This window comes from Papaver somniferum, unplaced genomic scaffold (genome assembly GCF_003573695.1).
Source record: "Papaver somniferum cultivar HN1 unplaced genomic scaffold, ASM357369v1 unplaced-scaffold_150, whole genome shotgun sequence".
Taxonomy (NCBI): domain Eukaryota; kingdom Viridiplantae; phylum Streptophyta; class Magnoliopsida; order Ranunculales; family Papaveraceae; genus Papaver; species Papaver somniferum.
Window position 1 is genome coordinate 940,257 of NW_020624377.1, and position 17,652 is coordinate 957,908.

At 37.6% G+C, this 17,652-nt stretch overlaps 1 protein-coding gene across 1 annotated transcript; it reads right to left on the minus strand.

The window, feature by feature from the left end:
• Positions 1 to 1,140: 1,140 nt before the first annotated feature.
• Positions 1,141 to 3,653, minus strand: LOC113335881 (F-box protein At3g07870-like). The gene is made up of 3 exons (XM_026581903.1): positions 3,526 to 3,653; positions 2,503 to 3,436; positions 1,141 to 1,494 (listed from the first exon to the last, which is right to left on the minus strand). Exons 1-3 carry the CDS (start codon positions 3,651 to 3,653, stop codon positions 1,141 to 1,143), a joined length of 1,416 nt encoding a protein of 471 aa, XP_026437688.1.
• Positions 3,654 to 17,652: the final 13,999 nt, after the last annotated feature.

The window sequence follows — 17,652 nt, forward strand, 5'->3', positions numbered from 1 at the left end:
TTTAGTGGTTGATGATGTTTTGATGTGATGAAATAGTTCACTAGTAATTGTGATGTTATCATGTATTGATCTCTTAGGGAAGAAGGCACTTTGATATGGACTTATTAAGAAAATTAGGATAGGACGTAAACAATTGACTAGTATTTTTGAGATGATTTTGTAGGTGACGTTGCAGAGGCTTATCATCCTGAACTGGGATGGTTTCGTTGGGTTGTCTACTTTTGGGATAAGAGTGATACTTGTATGATTCATGAGAGGGTGGATGTTCAAATTATCGAAAAAACTTTAAACCATAGCAATTAATTGAAGATGAGTGGTGTCCAGAAAACTTTAAAAAACTTACTTGTGTATCCATCTGGACCAGGAGCACTTTCATAGTTGATGGAGAACAATGCTTGCTTGATTTCCTTTATCGTTACTGTCGCCGAGAGTCGGTCGCATTGTGATGGAGTCAATCGTGGAGCTACGTCTTCAAAGAGTTCTTCGTACAAAGTTGTATTTGGGGACGTATATTGAGTGGTGAAATGATCAAGGATGATTTGGATCACTTCATCTTTATCACTGACCCAGTTGTTGTGCTGATCCTGTAATTTCTTTATGTTGTGGCAGCTTCGGTGGATGGTTGCCTTGGTATGGAAGAAGGTGGTATTATTATCTCCTGATTGGAGCCACTGAATTATAGACCTTTGCTGCCAGTATGTTGCATGGCATTGAAGTAAGGTCAGGTGATGATCGCGTAGTTTCTTTTCGCGATGTATCTAAAAAATTTGTTTTTAACCGTTGTGAATAACACATTGGTATTGAGCCATTTTTATCTGTGTTGTTTATTTTCGAATTAATTTTGGAAGATAACCAAAAGTGTCTTTGTTCCAGTCCATTAGTGTTTGTCCCGTTGTGATTAACCTGAGTTGAAGATCCAAGGTAGAATCTGAGTCGCTTTGTTGTGTCCAGGCAGTTTCGATGATTTGCTTGAGATGTGGATGTGTCATCCATAGATGCTCAAACGTGTAGTTTTCTTGCCCTTGCCAGTCTATTGCTTTGGTGTGCAGCAGGATGGGTGCGTGATCTGATGCAATCCTTGGAAGTTGGGTGACTCCTGCATGAGGGTTCGCTGTTCGCCAGTGCTGGGTTGCAATTGCTCTATATAGTCTTTCCATGATGTTGTCTTGACCTTGTTGGTTCTTTGTCCAAGTTAAATGGATCTCCTCGAAATCCAAGATCGATAAAACCCATCTGGTCGATCATTGCCACGAACGGTTGAGTATGACTATAAGTGATTTGTCTGCCACCTTTTTTCTCCGATTGATCCACGATGTCATTAAAGTCCCCTATTAGGAGCCACGGAGTTGAGATGTTGGTATTTGGGAAGATTGTTAGGAAATCTTGCCACAAATCTGTTCTTGCATCTGGATGAGGAGGGCCGTAGATGCCAGTACACATGCACGGTTGTGCCGGGCCAGATGAAGTAATGATGACGTGAATGTAACCTTGTGACTGGAAAAGAACCCAGATGTTTAGGTTATTCCACATAAGACATAGTCCACCTCTACGACCTACTTTAGGAACTGAGGTAAGGTTTTAGAATTGAAGCGATCGAGCAAGATGTGACATATGTCGGTCTTTTGCTAAAATTTCTGAAAGGAAAATGATATCAGGTTTATGCAAAGATACTAGATCCGGTAGGTGTTGAATAGAGGTTTGATTGTTGATGCCTTGGCAGTTCCAGGCTAGAATGTTCATCTTGGGCCTAGCATAGCTTTGGGCTTGGTTGTGTTTTTTGGGTGAGATTTAGTGGTAGAGTGAGATTTCTTTAAGCCCGATTAGGATTGTATAATAATGGGCTTTAACGCCAGAATGAGAGGAAACCGACTTTGGTATTGAAATTGGGTTTCTAGAGGTAAACAGATTGTGGGAATAACAGTTGTGTGGGTATAGGGTTATATGGAGAAAAACTAGAAGGCTTGAAGTTGATGTGATTGAACTTAAAATAAATGTAGGATTCAAGGGACTAAATTGATTCCGGGGCTGGCAACTTTGTTCTGCACTCTTTTATCGTCATCAAGATTAGGTTGCCATTTGATGGGATTATTAGGGGTAAAACGAGTGATAAGAATCATTTGTGGGGACTCGAAATAAGAAGCTATTCAGATTAATTTACTACGAACCAACATTGCGATATGAGGATGATGATGATGCAAAAAAAAAAAAAAAAAAAAAAAAAAAAAAGAAAAGAAAAAAACCGGCTAGGCCCATATAAAAATTCTCTCATAAATTCTCGGAAGCTTAAAAAGTAAAAAAACATACATGAAAACTAAAACCTAAAAGGACACTTGTAGTTTTAATAAAAATAAAAATAGCTCGCAGTTATTGTTGCAAAACTCCCTGGACGGATAAGTAAAACTAAAAATTGCAAAATAACGATGTTTCAATTCACTCTCCATTGATTGTTCTTAATTCTCTTGCTCGTCTTCTATCAATTTGTTCCTAGCTAGATGTAAGTACCGTATCAAGTGAAATTAGACTTGCCGTATAAGTCACACTCTGTGACCATCCCTTCGGGATTCCGTCAACGTTAAGCACTTCAATCCTTCGGTACTTGGGGTTATATATAATAAATTTGCTCTTTGAGACCTCAAATAGGATCACACCGTTTGTAGACGATCTTGTTAAATAAAGAAACTTAGGATAGCATTTGCGATTATTCTTATTCATATACCATAAATTTTCTGTACTAAGACGCTTAGTCCAAGACCTTCTCACACCGTAATCCTCCATAACCCAGATGTCCATACATTGGGTACCAAATTTATTACATAATAAGCAAAGCCGACCTCCTAAATCACCAACACTCAAGAAGTACTCCTCCTTAACGTAGAGGAATGATTCTGGCTTATCGACGAGTTTGATTGTATCATTGCTAACATCGAAAGCAATAATATCATCATCTGGACCACCATGATGATCATATCTAGTACTCACGCGGTCGTGAACGGCCATCCAATGAAGATGACCACTAACAAGTACGCCATTTCGCTTGCTGCATTCATATTCAGTGCATTGTACAAATTTCCACAAATTTGTTTTTGATGAATAAACCTCAACGCTTAAATTAGTGCGAGGACTACATGGAATGCATACTATTTTGTAATCATCATTCTTGGAACTGTAAGCGAATCCAACGGTATAATCGGAAAGTACCGACTTGCATTGCGGTGGGGGTATTGGACTACGTTTATTAGTTATTGGATTATTCATGTAATGTCTTTCCCCTACGTACATGTATAACAAACCATCACAAGAACCCCATATATTAGCAATATCGTTACCTTTCCCTTTGATCTCGTGTCGGCCACTAACTGTCACCGCCCTCTCAATATTCCATGATGCTTCCCGCGATACAGATGACAATTTTGATTCATCAAACAGAGGTACATACCTTGTTTTATTAAGACGGTAAAGTAGTTGTTTGCAATTGCATGAAGATGGTGACGTTTAATAAAACATGGGTCGCTGAAAAACTTGTACCATGATTTGCATACGCGCCTGAGTCGCATTATAGCTTTAGCACGGAACCCTGACAGTATTTTGCAAATTACGTCTTCAGGAAGGCTTAGCATACCTGACATAACTTGGTTTTCTTCCTTTTTCGGCATTCTTCTCATGCACTTGGTTTTCTTATTGAGTTTGTATTTGATTTTACAAAACTAGTGACAAAACCCCTAGATGAACAAACTAGTGATAAGAAAAAACCGGTCATATTATTTCTACCAAATAAAAATCGTTTCAAATAAAACTGGGACAAAAACCCCAAGCCAAATAATAATGTGTAAATTTAGTTTTTGTTACTTTTAAAAAAGCCAAACATACCCTTCGACCTTTTCTTCTTCTTCTCTGATTTCTTCTTTCTTCCGTCTCCTTCTCCCACCATCATCATCACCAGCAGCAACAATGGAACTGTACGAGAAGAACATCGCTGATTCAAGAGGTGAAGAATTCGAGAGACGTTACCACCACCCTCCTCCGCCTCCTTCAATTCCTTAACCATCGACACCATTACCACCACCACCCCAACCTTAATTAAAACCCTAACTATAGTTTCATTTTCAAATTCAGAAGAAAACACAGGTGGATCTGGTGATGTTTTGATATTTCTGTAAGATTAGATGAATAAATTGTTGAAATTAGGGTTGCGATTGTAACTTCAATTGAAGAAAAAGAAGAACAGGGATGGGTTGGTGACGAATTGATGATTGAGATCGATTTTCAAGGAAGAGATGACGGAGTGGTGATGTCAAATTTGATAACCTAATTTGTCTCATCGGCGATAGCGGTAAGAAATCACAAATTTCTTGTAATTTTTTGTTAAATTTTTTTCAAATTTGTTGGTGGAATTAGTCTGTGAGGGATCTAATTTGATGATCTTTTTTTGGTCGAAGACTTTATGATTTTTGAACTAATTTTTCATTTGAAGTTTGACAAGGATCTGTATATATTATTGAATGTGTACATGGATCTGTACATGGATATGTACTGAAATTTTTCTGAATCAAATTTGGTTGGTTACATTTAAGCCAAGGATTAGATGTGGATACAGAGGAGAATGAAAATTTTAAGGTGGAAGCATTTATTTGAAATGGTAGATAACATTATAATCAAGGAACCAAATGTGAAATTGAAATGGAAATGCTAATTTCACAAAACTAGGATGAGTCTTTTGGTTGTTGTTTGATGGTGGTAGTGATTGGTTGAGATGATTCTGCGGTGGATTGAGTTGTCGATCGACAAGAAGAGATGTTGAACTGAAATGGGTTTTGTGGTGTTGGGTTTTAATAGATTTGATTGTTTGTTTTGTTCCTAGGTTATGACTGAGATGGATTTGTTGATGGCAGTGGTGACTGTAAGCTAAACTGAACTGCAGGTGATGGATTAGGATGCATATGGAACTGGGTAATAAGTCTGTTCATAATCATGGCGGCAGTGGCGGCGGAGGTGGTGGTGAGATAGCAAATATGAAATTGGTGGTAAGACATAAAGATCTTGCTCAAATTGTTGCTTGTATCAAATACTATCTTGAGAAAGCTGTTGTTGCTGGTGAGCCTGTCTCTAATCTGCTTGAAATTAGTCGTGCCCATCTAAATGAAAAGTTTGTAGTTTTGTTTTTGAATGAAAATTAAGTTTATTTGGGTTTAGGATTGATTGGGGTTTCACATTTTGACTGACCAGAAACTGTCTTTTGACAAATTTGAGTTCAAGCTAGATATCAAAACCTCCTTTGGATATTTAGTATCGATTGGATACCGGCGTTCTTGTGGAACAAGGTCCGAAGAGTCACTTTTCCACATTGGAGCAACTCTTGGCATGGGAGAAGAAGCTACACCAGGAAGTTAAGGTATGCAGAATTGTACTGCTTGTTTGTGACACAAAATTGAGAACCACTAGACTAGGATATTGAACATTGAATTCATTATAAATTGGAAATTTGACCTTTGATAATTCAGATTTTAATTTGCTTGTGAAGCCATTAGGTGTCTTGTTGAGTTTCAATGTAACGTGGAGCATTAGTTTTAGTCTTAATGATTGCTTATATGTGTTATATGTTGCTTGATTTTTAGGCTCTTGAAGGGGAAAATATTGAGCATGAGAAGAAGTTATCAACATTGCAATCTTTGGAATATAGGGGAATTGGAGAAGCTAAATTGGACAAGACAAAAAGCATCTGTAAAGAAGCTGCAGTCAATGATTTTGGTAACATCACAGCTGTGTCCACTACTTCATATGTTATCGTCCAAGTTAGGGACACTGAGCTTATTCAACTAGTTGAATATGCTACGGGTAACTCAATTCTCCTTGTTCAATTTTTTCTTTAATCTACATGCTGCCAGTGTTATGAAGTTGCTTGCATCTTAATTGTTTAGTGTTTGTAGCCTATCCAACCTTGAAATTAAATAAATCTCATGCTTAAGAATTTCATTTGTCACAATATGCATGACTTTTGCCCGATTATACTCTCCTAGGTTTCCTGATATCTTTGTTCTTGTTTGGTTATTAACTCTGTATATGTTGACCTACGTTCGTAGCTAGTAAAATGCGATGTAATCAACAATGGATGTTTGATTTGTGTTGATAGTCACAAAACTCATATCAGAGACTTCGAACTTGTCTACAGCTTGTTCATTAACCATGTGCTAAGTAATAAGAAATTGCTTATTTATGTCATAAAAGTATGAAATGCAGGTTCATGTACATGTGGAGGTCAATGAATCAATAACATGCAGGTTCATGTACATGTGCAGTTGAATTATGACGAAACCAATTATGGTTTCATCTTATTTATGATGAAACCAAAATTTGTTCCATCTATCAATGAACATGTATAATATCTCTTATAATTTTTCTTACAGTTGAAATGGGAAGCAATTGCAGGTGGTGAATTGGATTATGGAGATGAGTAGAGTCAGCTAGGAGATGTTGCTGCCGCTGCTTTCAGATTGGCAGTGTGCAAGTGTAGTTGCTGGTATTGTTGATATGGTTAGTACAATTGCAGGTTGAGAGTGTAGAGAAGAACTGAGATGCCTATGTTGGTGGTGATTATGAACTGCAGCTGGTGATAATCAGAATCCATGGAGGAACTGGTTGAATTAATATGGATATTGCAGGTCCAGTTGAAGATCAAACTGAGCCTGAGATGGAGCATTTGTGGTGTTCAGGTATGAGCTTGAACTGAAATGGAAGGTAGTAATGCAGTGGGTATGGGATTTGAAGTGAATTTGTAGTTGCAGGTGCAATGAAGTGCTGCAATACAATGAGGAATTGCCTGTAAACCTAGATGGAAAGATATACCAGGTGAAGCTGAGTAATGGGTCTTGAGACATAACTGGTGGTATTGCTGTTGAAGCGCAGAAACCAATTATGGTTTCATCTTATTTATGATGAAACCAAAATCGGTTTCATCGTATTTCAACAATGTATTTCTATCCATGAAGATGTATAATACCTCTTAAAAAATTTCTTGCCGGTGATTTCTCACGAAACCAAGATGAAACCAAAATCGGTTTCATCTTATTTATGATGAAAGTAAAATCGGTTTCATCGTATTTATGATGAAACCAAAATTGGTTTCATCGTATTTTTGGGAGGTGGTGGTGGTGGGCGGTCGTGGTGCTGGTTTTGGTCGGCGGTGGTCGACAGTGGTGGTGCTGGATGGTAGGGTGGCTGGTATTGGTGGTGCAATTATGTAGTATCGGTGGTGGTGGTGGTGGTGGTCGGAGGTGGTGGCGGTGGTGGTCGACAATGGTGGTGCTGGATGGTAGGGTGGCTGGCAGTGGTGGTGCAATTGCGCAGTATCGGTGGTGGCGGCGGGCGGCGGCGGCGGAGCGGTGGTGGTCGGTGGCGGAGCGGTGGTGGTCGGTGGCAGCGGTGGTGGTGGTCGGTGGCGGCGGTGGTCAGTGGCGGCGGTGGGGGTTAGTGGTGGCGGAGGGGGGCGGCGGTGGTGGTCGGTGGTGGCGGCGGCGGTGGAGCGGCGGTGGCGGTGGTGGTCAGTGGCGACGGCAGAGGTGGCGGCGGTGGTCGGTGGCGGCGGTGGCGGAAGGTGGCGTTGGCGTGGTCGGAGAGGGTGGCGGTGGCGCGGGTGGTCGGAAGTGGTGGCGGTGGTTATCGGTGGCGGCGGTGCTTATTGATGGTTGTTTATTTCTTGTTGGGGTGACAATATAATAAGAATTAAAGTGTGGTTGATTTTTGTTTTGTTGGGGTGATTTAAACTAGAAGGGTAATATAGACAGTTTATATTAAATGGGGTTTTTGTGAACAATTTGTTTTGTTGGAGTTTTTGTATATGGATAGTGACACCTTTGGGGTTATAACTCGCGGACCGTTGATTTGTGATGCTTATGTTGTTGGCATTGGTGCTGTGATATCTCAGGAAGGACATCCAGTTGCATACTATAGTGAAAAGAATTCAGATACAAGGAAGAAGTGGTCTACTTATGAGTTGGAATTAATTTCTCTTGTTCAAGCTCTTAAGAATTGACATCCTTATCTTATTCACAGTGAATTTGTTGTCAATACTGATAATCAAGCTCTCAAGTTTTTGAAAACTTCAGCAAAGGTCAATAGGATGCATGATAGATGGTTATCTACTATTAACAAATATACTTTTTCCATTAAACATCAAAGTGGGAAACTTAATCAAGTTGATGATGCTTTGAGTAGGAGAGCTCATCTTCTGGTTACTCTTAAACATGAGAGTTTAGCCTTTGATTTCTTAAAAGATTTATATAGTGAAGACAAAGAATTTAAGCAACTTTGGGACAAGTGTAGTTCTTCAACAGGAAGTGTTGATGATTTTCTCATTCAAGAAGGGTTTCTCTTTAAAGGAAATCGTTTATGTATTCCACAATGTTCTCTACGTTTTCATCTCATCCAAGAATTACATGGCAGTGGCCTTGGGGACATCTTGGACGTGATAAAACAATAGCTTTGGTTGAAGAACGTTATTTTTGGCCTTCTATTAAAAGAGACGTTCAAAGTACGTACAAAAATGCATGGTTTGTCAACAGTCTAAAGGTAATATTCAAAACACTGGCTTGTATACTCCTCTACCAATTCCTGAAGCTCCTTGGGTGGATATTAGCATGGATTTCGTGCTTGGTTTACCACGTACTGAGGGGGAATGATTCTATTATGGTAGTTGTTGATCGTTACTCAAAGATGGCTCACTTCATAGCATGCAAGAAAACAACTGATGCATCCAACGTTGCTTATTTATTTTTCAAAGAAGTAGTACGTTTGCATGGAATTCCCAAAACAATTAATTCTGATCGAGACACTAAATTTTTGAGCTACTTTTGGAAGTCTTTTTGGATGCATTTGGGTACTAAACTTCAATATAGTACAACTGCTCACCCTTAAACAGATGGACAAACTGAAGTGGTCAATCGATCTTTAGGAAATCTGATTAGAGCCAAGGTTATTGGAGGAAAAGAGAAGCAATGGGATAATCTCCTTCCACATATGGAATTTTCTTATAACACTTCAGTTAATCGATCTACAGGTAAGACACCTTTTTAGATTGTTTATTCTAAGGTTCCTAATCATATTTTAGATTTGGTGGTACTTCCCAAGCTGCGTAAATCAAATGCTAAGGCAGATAACTTTGTTGAGAAAGCTTCACTCATACATCAAGAGGTACAGTCAAAGCTTGCAGATTCTAACAACAAGTACAAAGACGATGCCAATCAGCATAGAAGACTTAAAACTTTTGGTGAAGGAGAATTGATTATGGTTCATCTCAGAAAAGAAAGATTTCCTACTGGTACTTATAACAAGACCAAGGTGAAGAAATATGGACCATTCAAGATTTTGAAGAAAATCAGTGACAATGCTTATGTTATTGATCTTCCATCGACTTGGAACATCTCTAATATCTTCAATGTGCAAGAAATATTCAAATTCCATAGAGAGAATGAAGTTCTTTCTATACTTTAACTCGAGGGCGAGTTTCTTTCAAGAAGGAGGGACTGATGTAGTACATCTTTCTCTGTATAAACAATGATTGTTGATCCCTTTCTTCTGATCAACTGTAACAGTTGATCATGCTTTTGGATCAACTATGACTGTTGATCCATTACGTCAGTTTAAGTTAGTTTGCTTCGCAAGTATTTCCTTTTCTAGTTTTCGTCAAACTCTTTCCTTTAATCAGTTCATGTAAGTCTATATAAAGGCTGGAACTCTTGTTTACAAGACACATCTTATTATCAATATTATTATCAAGTTTGTTTATCAATTTTTGTCTTAGAATCTTGATCCTAGAATCAGTTTTCTATTAAGTTTCTGACGAAACTTAAACCTATCCCTGTTACCCCTGTTCTGTGCTACACTAGTTGGTATCAGATACAGAGTTTTTAGATTTTTATCTAGAAACAGATCCTTTCCACAGCTTCCGCAACAACTCAAAACCCTAAATTTTCACCCACCTACCTTTCGTTACAATGGGAGACAAGTTAACACCAACTGAAATTGATGCCATTGTCAACACTTGAAACCAAGCTCAGCGCAGCACTTGAAACCAAGCTCGGCAACAAAATTGAAACGTCTTTTAGTTCCTTAGAAACCAAGTTTGCTACCAAGCTTGATTCACTACAAATTCTCTAAAATCTGCACTTGCTATGCATGGAGATTGTTTAGACAAATTATGGAAACATGCTGGTTTTGGTGACTTGGTGATGCCTAAATTAACCGATGATACAGAAGGGGACCAAAGCTCTGGCGAGAAAAGAAGAAGATGAAAAAAAAAGATAAACCTTCTTTTACTCAGAATGATAATATTCCTGAGAATATTTCCCATACCCTTTACCACAAGGAACCCTTGGAAGGTTATGTTAACAAAAAAAGATTACCATACCCCTCAACTATGATGAAGATGACAAAGCTGAAGAACTCAAAGAGCAACAATGGGTTGATGAAAAACGATTAAAATCTGGTATGAATCCTTATGGAACTTTACCAGAATATAAGTTGAAGGCTGATATACCTAGTTTTCATGGTGGTTTACATATTGAAGACTTGCTGGATTGGTTTTATGAAGTCGATTCCTTTTTCACTTTCATGGAAGTTCCTGAATCTTCTCAAGTTAAACTGGTAGCTTATAAATTAAAAGGTGGAGCTGCAGCTTGGTGGGAAAAACTCGGTGAAGATCGACGCAATGCTCATAAACCTCCTATACGTACATGGCAAAGAATGAGACAATTATTAAGAGATAAATTCTTACCTAGAGATTATATGCAACAACTTTTTATTAAGCTTCAGAACTGTCGACAAGGGGCCAGATTAGTTGAAGAATACGTTGCTGAGTTCTATGCTTTAGTTGCTCGTAACCAATTGAATGAAACTGAAGAGCAATTAGTTGCACGTTTTATAGCTGGTTTGAATAATTTAATTCAACAGGGACTGACGCAGTCCGTGTTTACAATGGTTGAAGCCATCCAACAAGCTATTAGAGTTGAAAGGCGTGTACTCAGTACCTCTAGACAAGCAACTCCACGTCAAGCTCGTTATCAACACTTTTCTAAAACTGCCAGACCATATAATTATTCTTATGGTTACCAAGCTGAAAAGGGATCAACAGTCGTTGTTGATCCATCCTCACAGGGATCAACTGTCTTTGTTGATCCACATGACAGAAGTGCAAACCAACCATATCAGCAAAACAACCTACTTCTGTTCCTTCAGAACCTGCTCCTACAATGCATATCTCATCTGCTAAGCCACCTCAGCCTCCTCCACAACGAAATTTTGTTCGCAATACTAAAGGTAATCAGTTTCAACAAGATTTTCCACCATTATCTAAACCCTCTAACCCTTATTCAAAATTTCGAGGAGATAAATGTAACAAGTGCAACCAAACTGGCCATACTTCTAGTGATTGTCGCAAATTCCATGCTTACATTAATGAAACTTCAGACGAAACACAAGAAGAAGAAGCATTAGGAGATGATGAATTATTTTATCTTCAAGAACATGAGACTTATGATGCAGATTTCCTTGGGATGATTCGACCAGTTTTAATCACTGAACCATGTCCTACTCAGAGACATAATATTTTCAGATCTCATTGTTTCATTGAAGAGAAGCTTTGCACTATGATCATTGACAGTGGAAGTACAGAAAACTATGTTTCTGCAAAGTTAGTTGAGAAACTTGGTTTACCTGTTACTCTTCATCCAAAACCGTATTCAGTTGGATGGATAAACAACTCTTCCACTCAGCAAATTAATCATCAATGTTTGGTGAAGTTTTCTTTCCCTGGGTATTCAGATTATGTTTTGTGTGATGTTATTAACATGACTGCAGCAAGTTTATTATTGGGAAGACCATGGCAGTATGATATTCGTGTTGTTCATAACTGCTATGAGAATACTTATACCTTTGTTCATGAAGGGTTTTAAAGTTCTATGGCCTTTACAATCTTCTAATTCAGTCAAGGAACCATCAGATAAGAAGACAAATGCACTAGTTGCTACCATTGTTCATTCTTTACAACCAAATCATTCTTTGAGTTCTCATGAAGCTGATAAACCAATGGTGGAAATTCCAGACAAGGTACAACCTTTATTATCTTCTTTCAATGACTTATTTCCTACTGAATTACCCAATGTTTTGCCTCCATTAAGAGATCTACAACATCAGATAGACTTTATACCTGGAACTTCTATTCCTAATCAACCTCATTATAGGTTAAGTCCTAAAGAACATGAGATTTTACAAGGTCAGGTTGATGATTTGTTACAAAAAGGTTTGGTAAGACTTAGCAAAAGTCCTTGTGCTAGTCCAGCCTTTTTAGTAGACAAAAAGGATGGTGGACATCGTATGTGTATAGACTGTAGAGCATTAAACAGAGTTACTATACCATATAGGTTTCCCATACCAAGAATTGATGACATGATAGATATGCTTTCGGGTGCTAAAGTGTTTACAAAGCTTGATTTACGTAGTGGGTATCATCAAATACGTATTCGAGAAGGTGATGAATGGAAAACAGCTTTCAAAACAAAAGAAGGTTTATATGAGTGGTTAGTCATGCCTTTTGGATTATCTAATGCTCCTAGTACTTTTATGCGCCTCATGAATCAAGTTTTGCAACCTTTTCTTGGAAAGTTTGTCATTGTATATTTTGATGACATACTGATTTTTAGCAACAATGAAGAAGAGAATATTTCACATTTATCTCAAGTCTTTCAGGAACTGCAAAACAATGTTTTGTATGTGAATCTAAAGAAGTGCACTTTCTTTACAAACAAGGTCACTTTCTTGGGATATGTTGTGTCGGATACTGGTATTTTTGTGGATGATTCTAAAGTTAAGGCAATTGTGGATTGGCCTGCTCCAACATCTATTCGTGAAGTAAGAAGTTTTCATGGGTTAGCTTCTTTCTATAGAAGATTTTTGAGAAACTTTAGTACCATTGCAGCTGGTTTGACAGATTGTTTGAAGTGTGATACTTTTGAGTGGACTGAAGAAGCAGATAAGAGCTTTAATCTTCTTAAGGAAAAATTGTACAGTGCACCTGTTCTTTCCATGCCAAATTTTGATAAACCTTTTGAGATTCATTGTGATGCTTCTGTTGTTGGCATTGGTGTTGTGTTATCTCAGGAAGGACATCCAGTTGCATACTATAGTGAAAACAATTCAGATACAAGGAAGAAGTAGTCTACTTATGAGTTGGAATTAATTGCTCTTGTTCAAGCTCTTAAGAATTGACATCCTTATCTTATTCACAGTGAATTTGTTGTCAATACTGATAATCAAGCTCTCAAGTTTTTGAAAACTTCAGCAAAGGTCAATAGGATGCATGATAGATGATTATCTACTATTAACCAATATACTTTTTCCATTAAACATCAAAGTGTGAAACTTAATCAAGTTGATGATGCTTTGAGTAGGAGAGCTCATCTTCTGGTTACTCTTAAACATGAGAGTTTAGCCTTTGATTTCTTAAAAGATTTATATAGTGAAGACAAAGAATTTAAGCAACTTTGGGACAAGTGTAGTTCTTCAACAGGAAGTGTTGATGATTTTCTCATTCAAGAAGGGTTTCTCTTTAAAGGAAATCGTTTATGTATTCCACAATGTTCTCTACGTTTTCATCTCATCCAAGAATTACATGGCAGTGGCCTTGGTGGACATCTTGGACGTGATAAAACAATAGCTTTGGTTGAAGAACGTTATTTTTGGCCTTCTATTAAAAGAGACGTTCAAAAGTACGTACAAAAATGCATGGTTTGTCAACAGTCTAAAGGTAATATTCAAAACACTGGCTTGTATACTCCTCTACCAATTCCTGAAGCTCCTTGGGTGGATATTAGCATGGATTTCGTGCTTGGTTTACCACGTACTGTGAGGGGGAATGATTCTATTATGGTAGTTGTTGATCGTTACTCAAAGATGGCTCACTTCATAGCATGCAAGAAAACAACTGATGCATCCAACGTTGCTTATTTATTTTTCAAAGAAGTAGTACGTTTGCATGGAATTCCCAAAACAATTAATTCTGATCGAGACACTAAATTTTTGAGCTACTTTTGGAAGTCTTTTTGGATGCATTTGGGTACTAAACTTCAATATAGTACAACTGCTCACCCTTAAACAGATGGACAAACTGAAGTGGTCAATCGATCTTTAGGAAATCTGATTAGAGCCAAGGTTATTGGAGGAAAAGAGAAGCAATGGGATAATCTCCTTCCACATATGGAATTTTCTTATAACACTTCAGTTAATCGATCTACAGGTAAGACACCTTTTTAGATTGTTTATTCTAAGGTTCCTAATCATATTTTAGATTTGGTGGTACTTCCCAAGCTGCGTAAATCAAATGCTAAGGCAGATAACTTTGTTGAGAAAGCTTCACTCATACATCAAGAGGTACAGTCAAAGCTTGCAGATTCTAACAACAAGTACAAAGACGATGCCAATCAGCATAGAAGACTTAAAACTTTTGGTGAAGGAGAATTGATTATGGTTCATCTCAGAAAAGAAAGATTTCCTACTGGTACTTATAACAAGACCAAGGTGAAGAAATATGGACCATTCAAGATTTTGAAGAAAATCAGTGACAATGCTTATGTTATTGATCTTCCATCGACTTGGAACATCTCTAATATCTTCAATGTGCAAGAAATATTCAAATTCCATAGAGAGAATGAAGTTCTTTCTATACTTTAACTCGAGGGCGAGTTTCTTTCAAGAAGGAGGGACTGATGTAGTACATCTTTCTCTGTATAAACAATGATTGTTGATCCCTTTCTTCTGGATCAACTGTCACAGTTGACATCATGCTTTTGGATCAACTATGACTGTTGATCCATTACGCCAGGTTAAGTTAGTTTTCTTCGCAAGTATTTCCTTTTCTATTTTTCGTTAAATTCTTTCCTGTAATCAGTTCATGTAAGTATATATAAAGGCTGGAACTCTTGTTTACAAGACACATCTTATTATCAATATTATTATCAAGTTTGTTTATCAATCTTTGTCTTAGATTCTTGATCCTAGAATCAGTTTTCTATTAAGTTTCTGACGAAACTTAAACCTATCCCTGTTACCCCTGTTCTGTGCTACACTAGTTGGTATCAGATACAGAGTTTTTAGATTTTTATCTAGAAACATTTGCACAGCTTCCGCAACAACTCAAAACCCTAAATTTTCACCCACCTACCTTTCGTTACAATGGGAGACAAATTAACACCAACTGAAATTGATGCCATTGTCAAAGCACTTGAAACCAAGCTCAGCGCAGCACTTGAAACCAAGCTCGAAACCAAGCTCGGCAACAAAATTGAAACGTCTTTTAGTTCCTTAGAAACCAAGTTTGCTACCAAGCTTGATTCAACTACAAATTCTCTAAAATATGCACTTGCTATGCATGGAGATTGTTTAGACAAATTATGGAAACATGCTGGTTTTGGTGACTTGGTGATGCCTAAATTAACCGATGATACAGAAGAGGGCCAAAGCTCTGGCGAAAAAGAAGAAGATGAAACCAAAAAAGATAAACCTTCTTTTACTCAGAATGATAATATTCCTGAGAATATTTCCCATACCCTTTACCACAAGGAACCCTTGGAAGGTTATGTTAACAAAAATAAGATTACCATACCCCTCAACTATGATGAAGATGACAAAGCTGAAGAACTCAAAGAGCAACAATGGGTTGATGAAAAACGATTAAAATTTGGTATGAATCCTTATGGAACTTTACCAGAATATAAGTTGAAGGATGATATACCTAGTTTTCATGGTGGTTTACATATTGAAGACTTGCTGGATTGGTTTTATGAAGTCGATTCCTTTTTCACTTTCATGGAAGTTCCTGAATCTTCTCAAGTTAAACTGGTAGCTTATAAATTAAAAGGTGGAGCTGCAGCTTGGTGGGAAAAACTCGGTGAAGATCGACGCAATGCTCATAAACCTCCTATACGTACATGGCAAAGAATGAGACAATTATTAAGAGATAAATTCTTACCTAGAGATTATATGCAACAACTTTTTATTAAGCTTCAAAACTGTCGACAAGGGGCCAGATTAGTTGAAGAATACGTTGCTGAGTTATATACTTTAGTTGCTCGTAACCAATTGAATGAAACTGAAGAGCAATTAGTTGCACATTTTATAGCTGGTTTGAATAATTTAATTCAATAGGGACTGATGCAGTCCGTGTTTACAATGGTTGAAGCCATCCAACAAGCTATTAGAGTTGAAAGGCGTGTACTCAGTACCTCTAGACAAGCAACTCCACGTCAAGCTCGTTATCAACACTTTTCTAAAACTGCCAGACCATATAATTATTCTTATGGTTACCAAGCTGAAAAGGGATCAACTGTCTTTGTTGATCCACATGACAGAAGTACAAACCAACCATATCAGCAACAACAACCTACTTCTGTTCCTTCAGAACCTGCTCCTACAATGCATATCTCATCTGCTAAGCCACCTCAGCCTCCTCCACAACGAAATTTTGTTCGCAATACTAAAGGTAATCAGTTTCAACAAGATTTTCCACCATTATATAAACCCTCTAACCCTTATTCAAAATTTCGAGGAGATAAATGTAACAAGTGCAACCAAACTGGCCATACTTCTAGTGATTGTCGCAAATTCCATGCTTACATTAATGAAATTTCAGACGAAACACAAGAAGAAGAATCATTAGGATATGATGAATTATTTTATCTTCAAGAACATGAGACTTATGATGCAGATTTCCTTGGGATGATTCGACCAGTTTTAATCACTGAACCATGTCCTACTCAGAGACATAATATTTTCAGATCTCATTGTTTCATTGAAGAGAAGCTTTGCACTATGATCATTGACAGTGGAAGTACAGAAAACTATGTTTCTGCAAAGTTAGTTGAGAAACTTGGTTTACCTGTTACTCTTCATCCAAAACCGTATTCAGTTGGATGGATAAACAACTCTTCCACTCAGCAAATTAATCATCAATGTTTGGTGAAGTTTTCTTTCCCTGGGTATTCAGATTATGTTTTGTGTGATGTTATTAACAAGACTGCAACAAGTTTATTATTGGGAAGACCATGGCAGTATGATATTCGTGTTGTTCATAACTGCTATGAGAATACTTATACCTTTGTTCATGAAGGGTTTATTAAAGTTCTATGGCCTTTACAATCTTCTAATTCAGTCAAGGAACCATCAGATAAGAAAACAAATGCACTAGTTGCTACCACTGTTCATTATTTACAACCAAATCATTCTTTGAGTTCTCATGAAGCTGATAAACCAATGGTGGAAATTCCAGACAAGGTACAACCTTTATTATTTTCTTTCAATGACTTATTCCCTACTGAATTACCCAATGTTTTGCCTCCATTAAGAGATCTACAACATCAGATAGACTTTATACCTGGAACTTCTATTCCTAATCAACCTCATTATAGGTTAAGTACTAAAGAACATGAGATTTTACAAGGTCAGGTTGATGATTTGTTATAAAAAGGTTTGGTAAGACTTAGCAAAAGTCCTTGTGCTAGTCCAGCCTTTTTAGTAGACAAAAAGGATGGTGGACATCGTATGTGTATAGACTGTAGAGCATTAAACAGTGTTACTATACCATATAAGTTTCCCATACCAAGAATTGATGAC

Excerpts from the sequence above, each read along its gene's own strand:
- LOC113335881 (XM_026581903.1), bottom strand. The coding sequence starts at position 3,653 with ATGCCGAAAAAGGAAGAAAACCAAGTTATGTCAGGTATGCTAAGCCTT. Across the intron at positions 3,437-3,525 it reads AGGCGCGTATGCAAATCATG|GTATGTACCTCTGTTTGATG; the intron begins GTACAAGTTTTT and ends TAATAAAACAAG. Across the intron at positions 1,495-2,502 it reads GTCTAATTTCACTTGATACG|TCACAAGGTTACATTCACGT; the intron begins GTACTTACATCT and ends GTTCTTTTCCAG.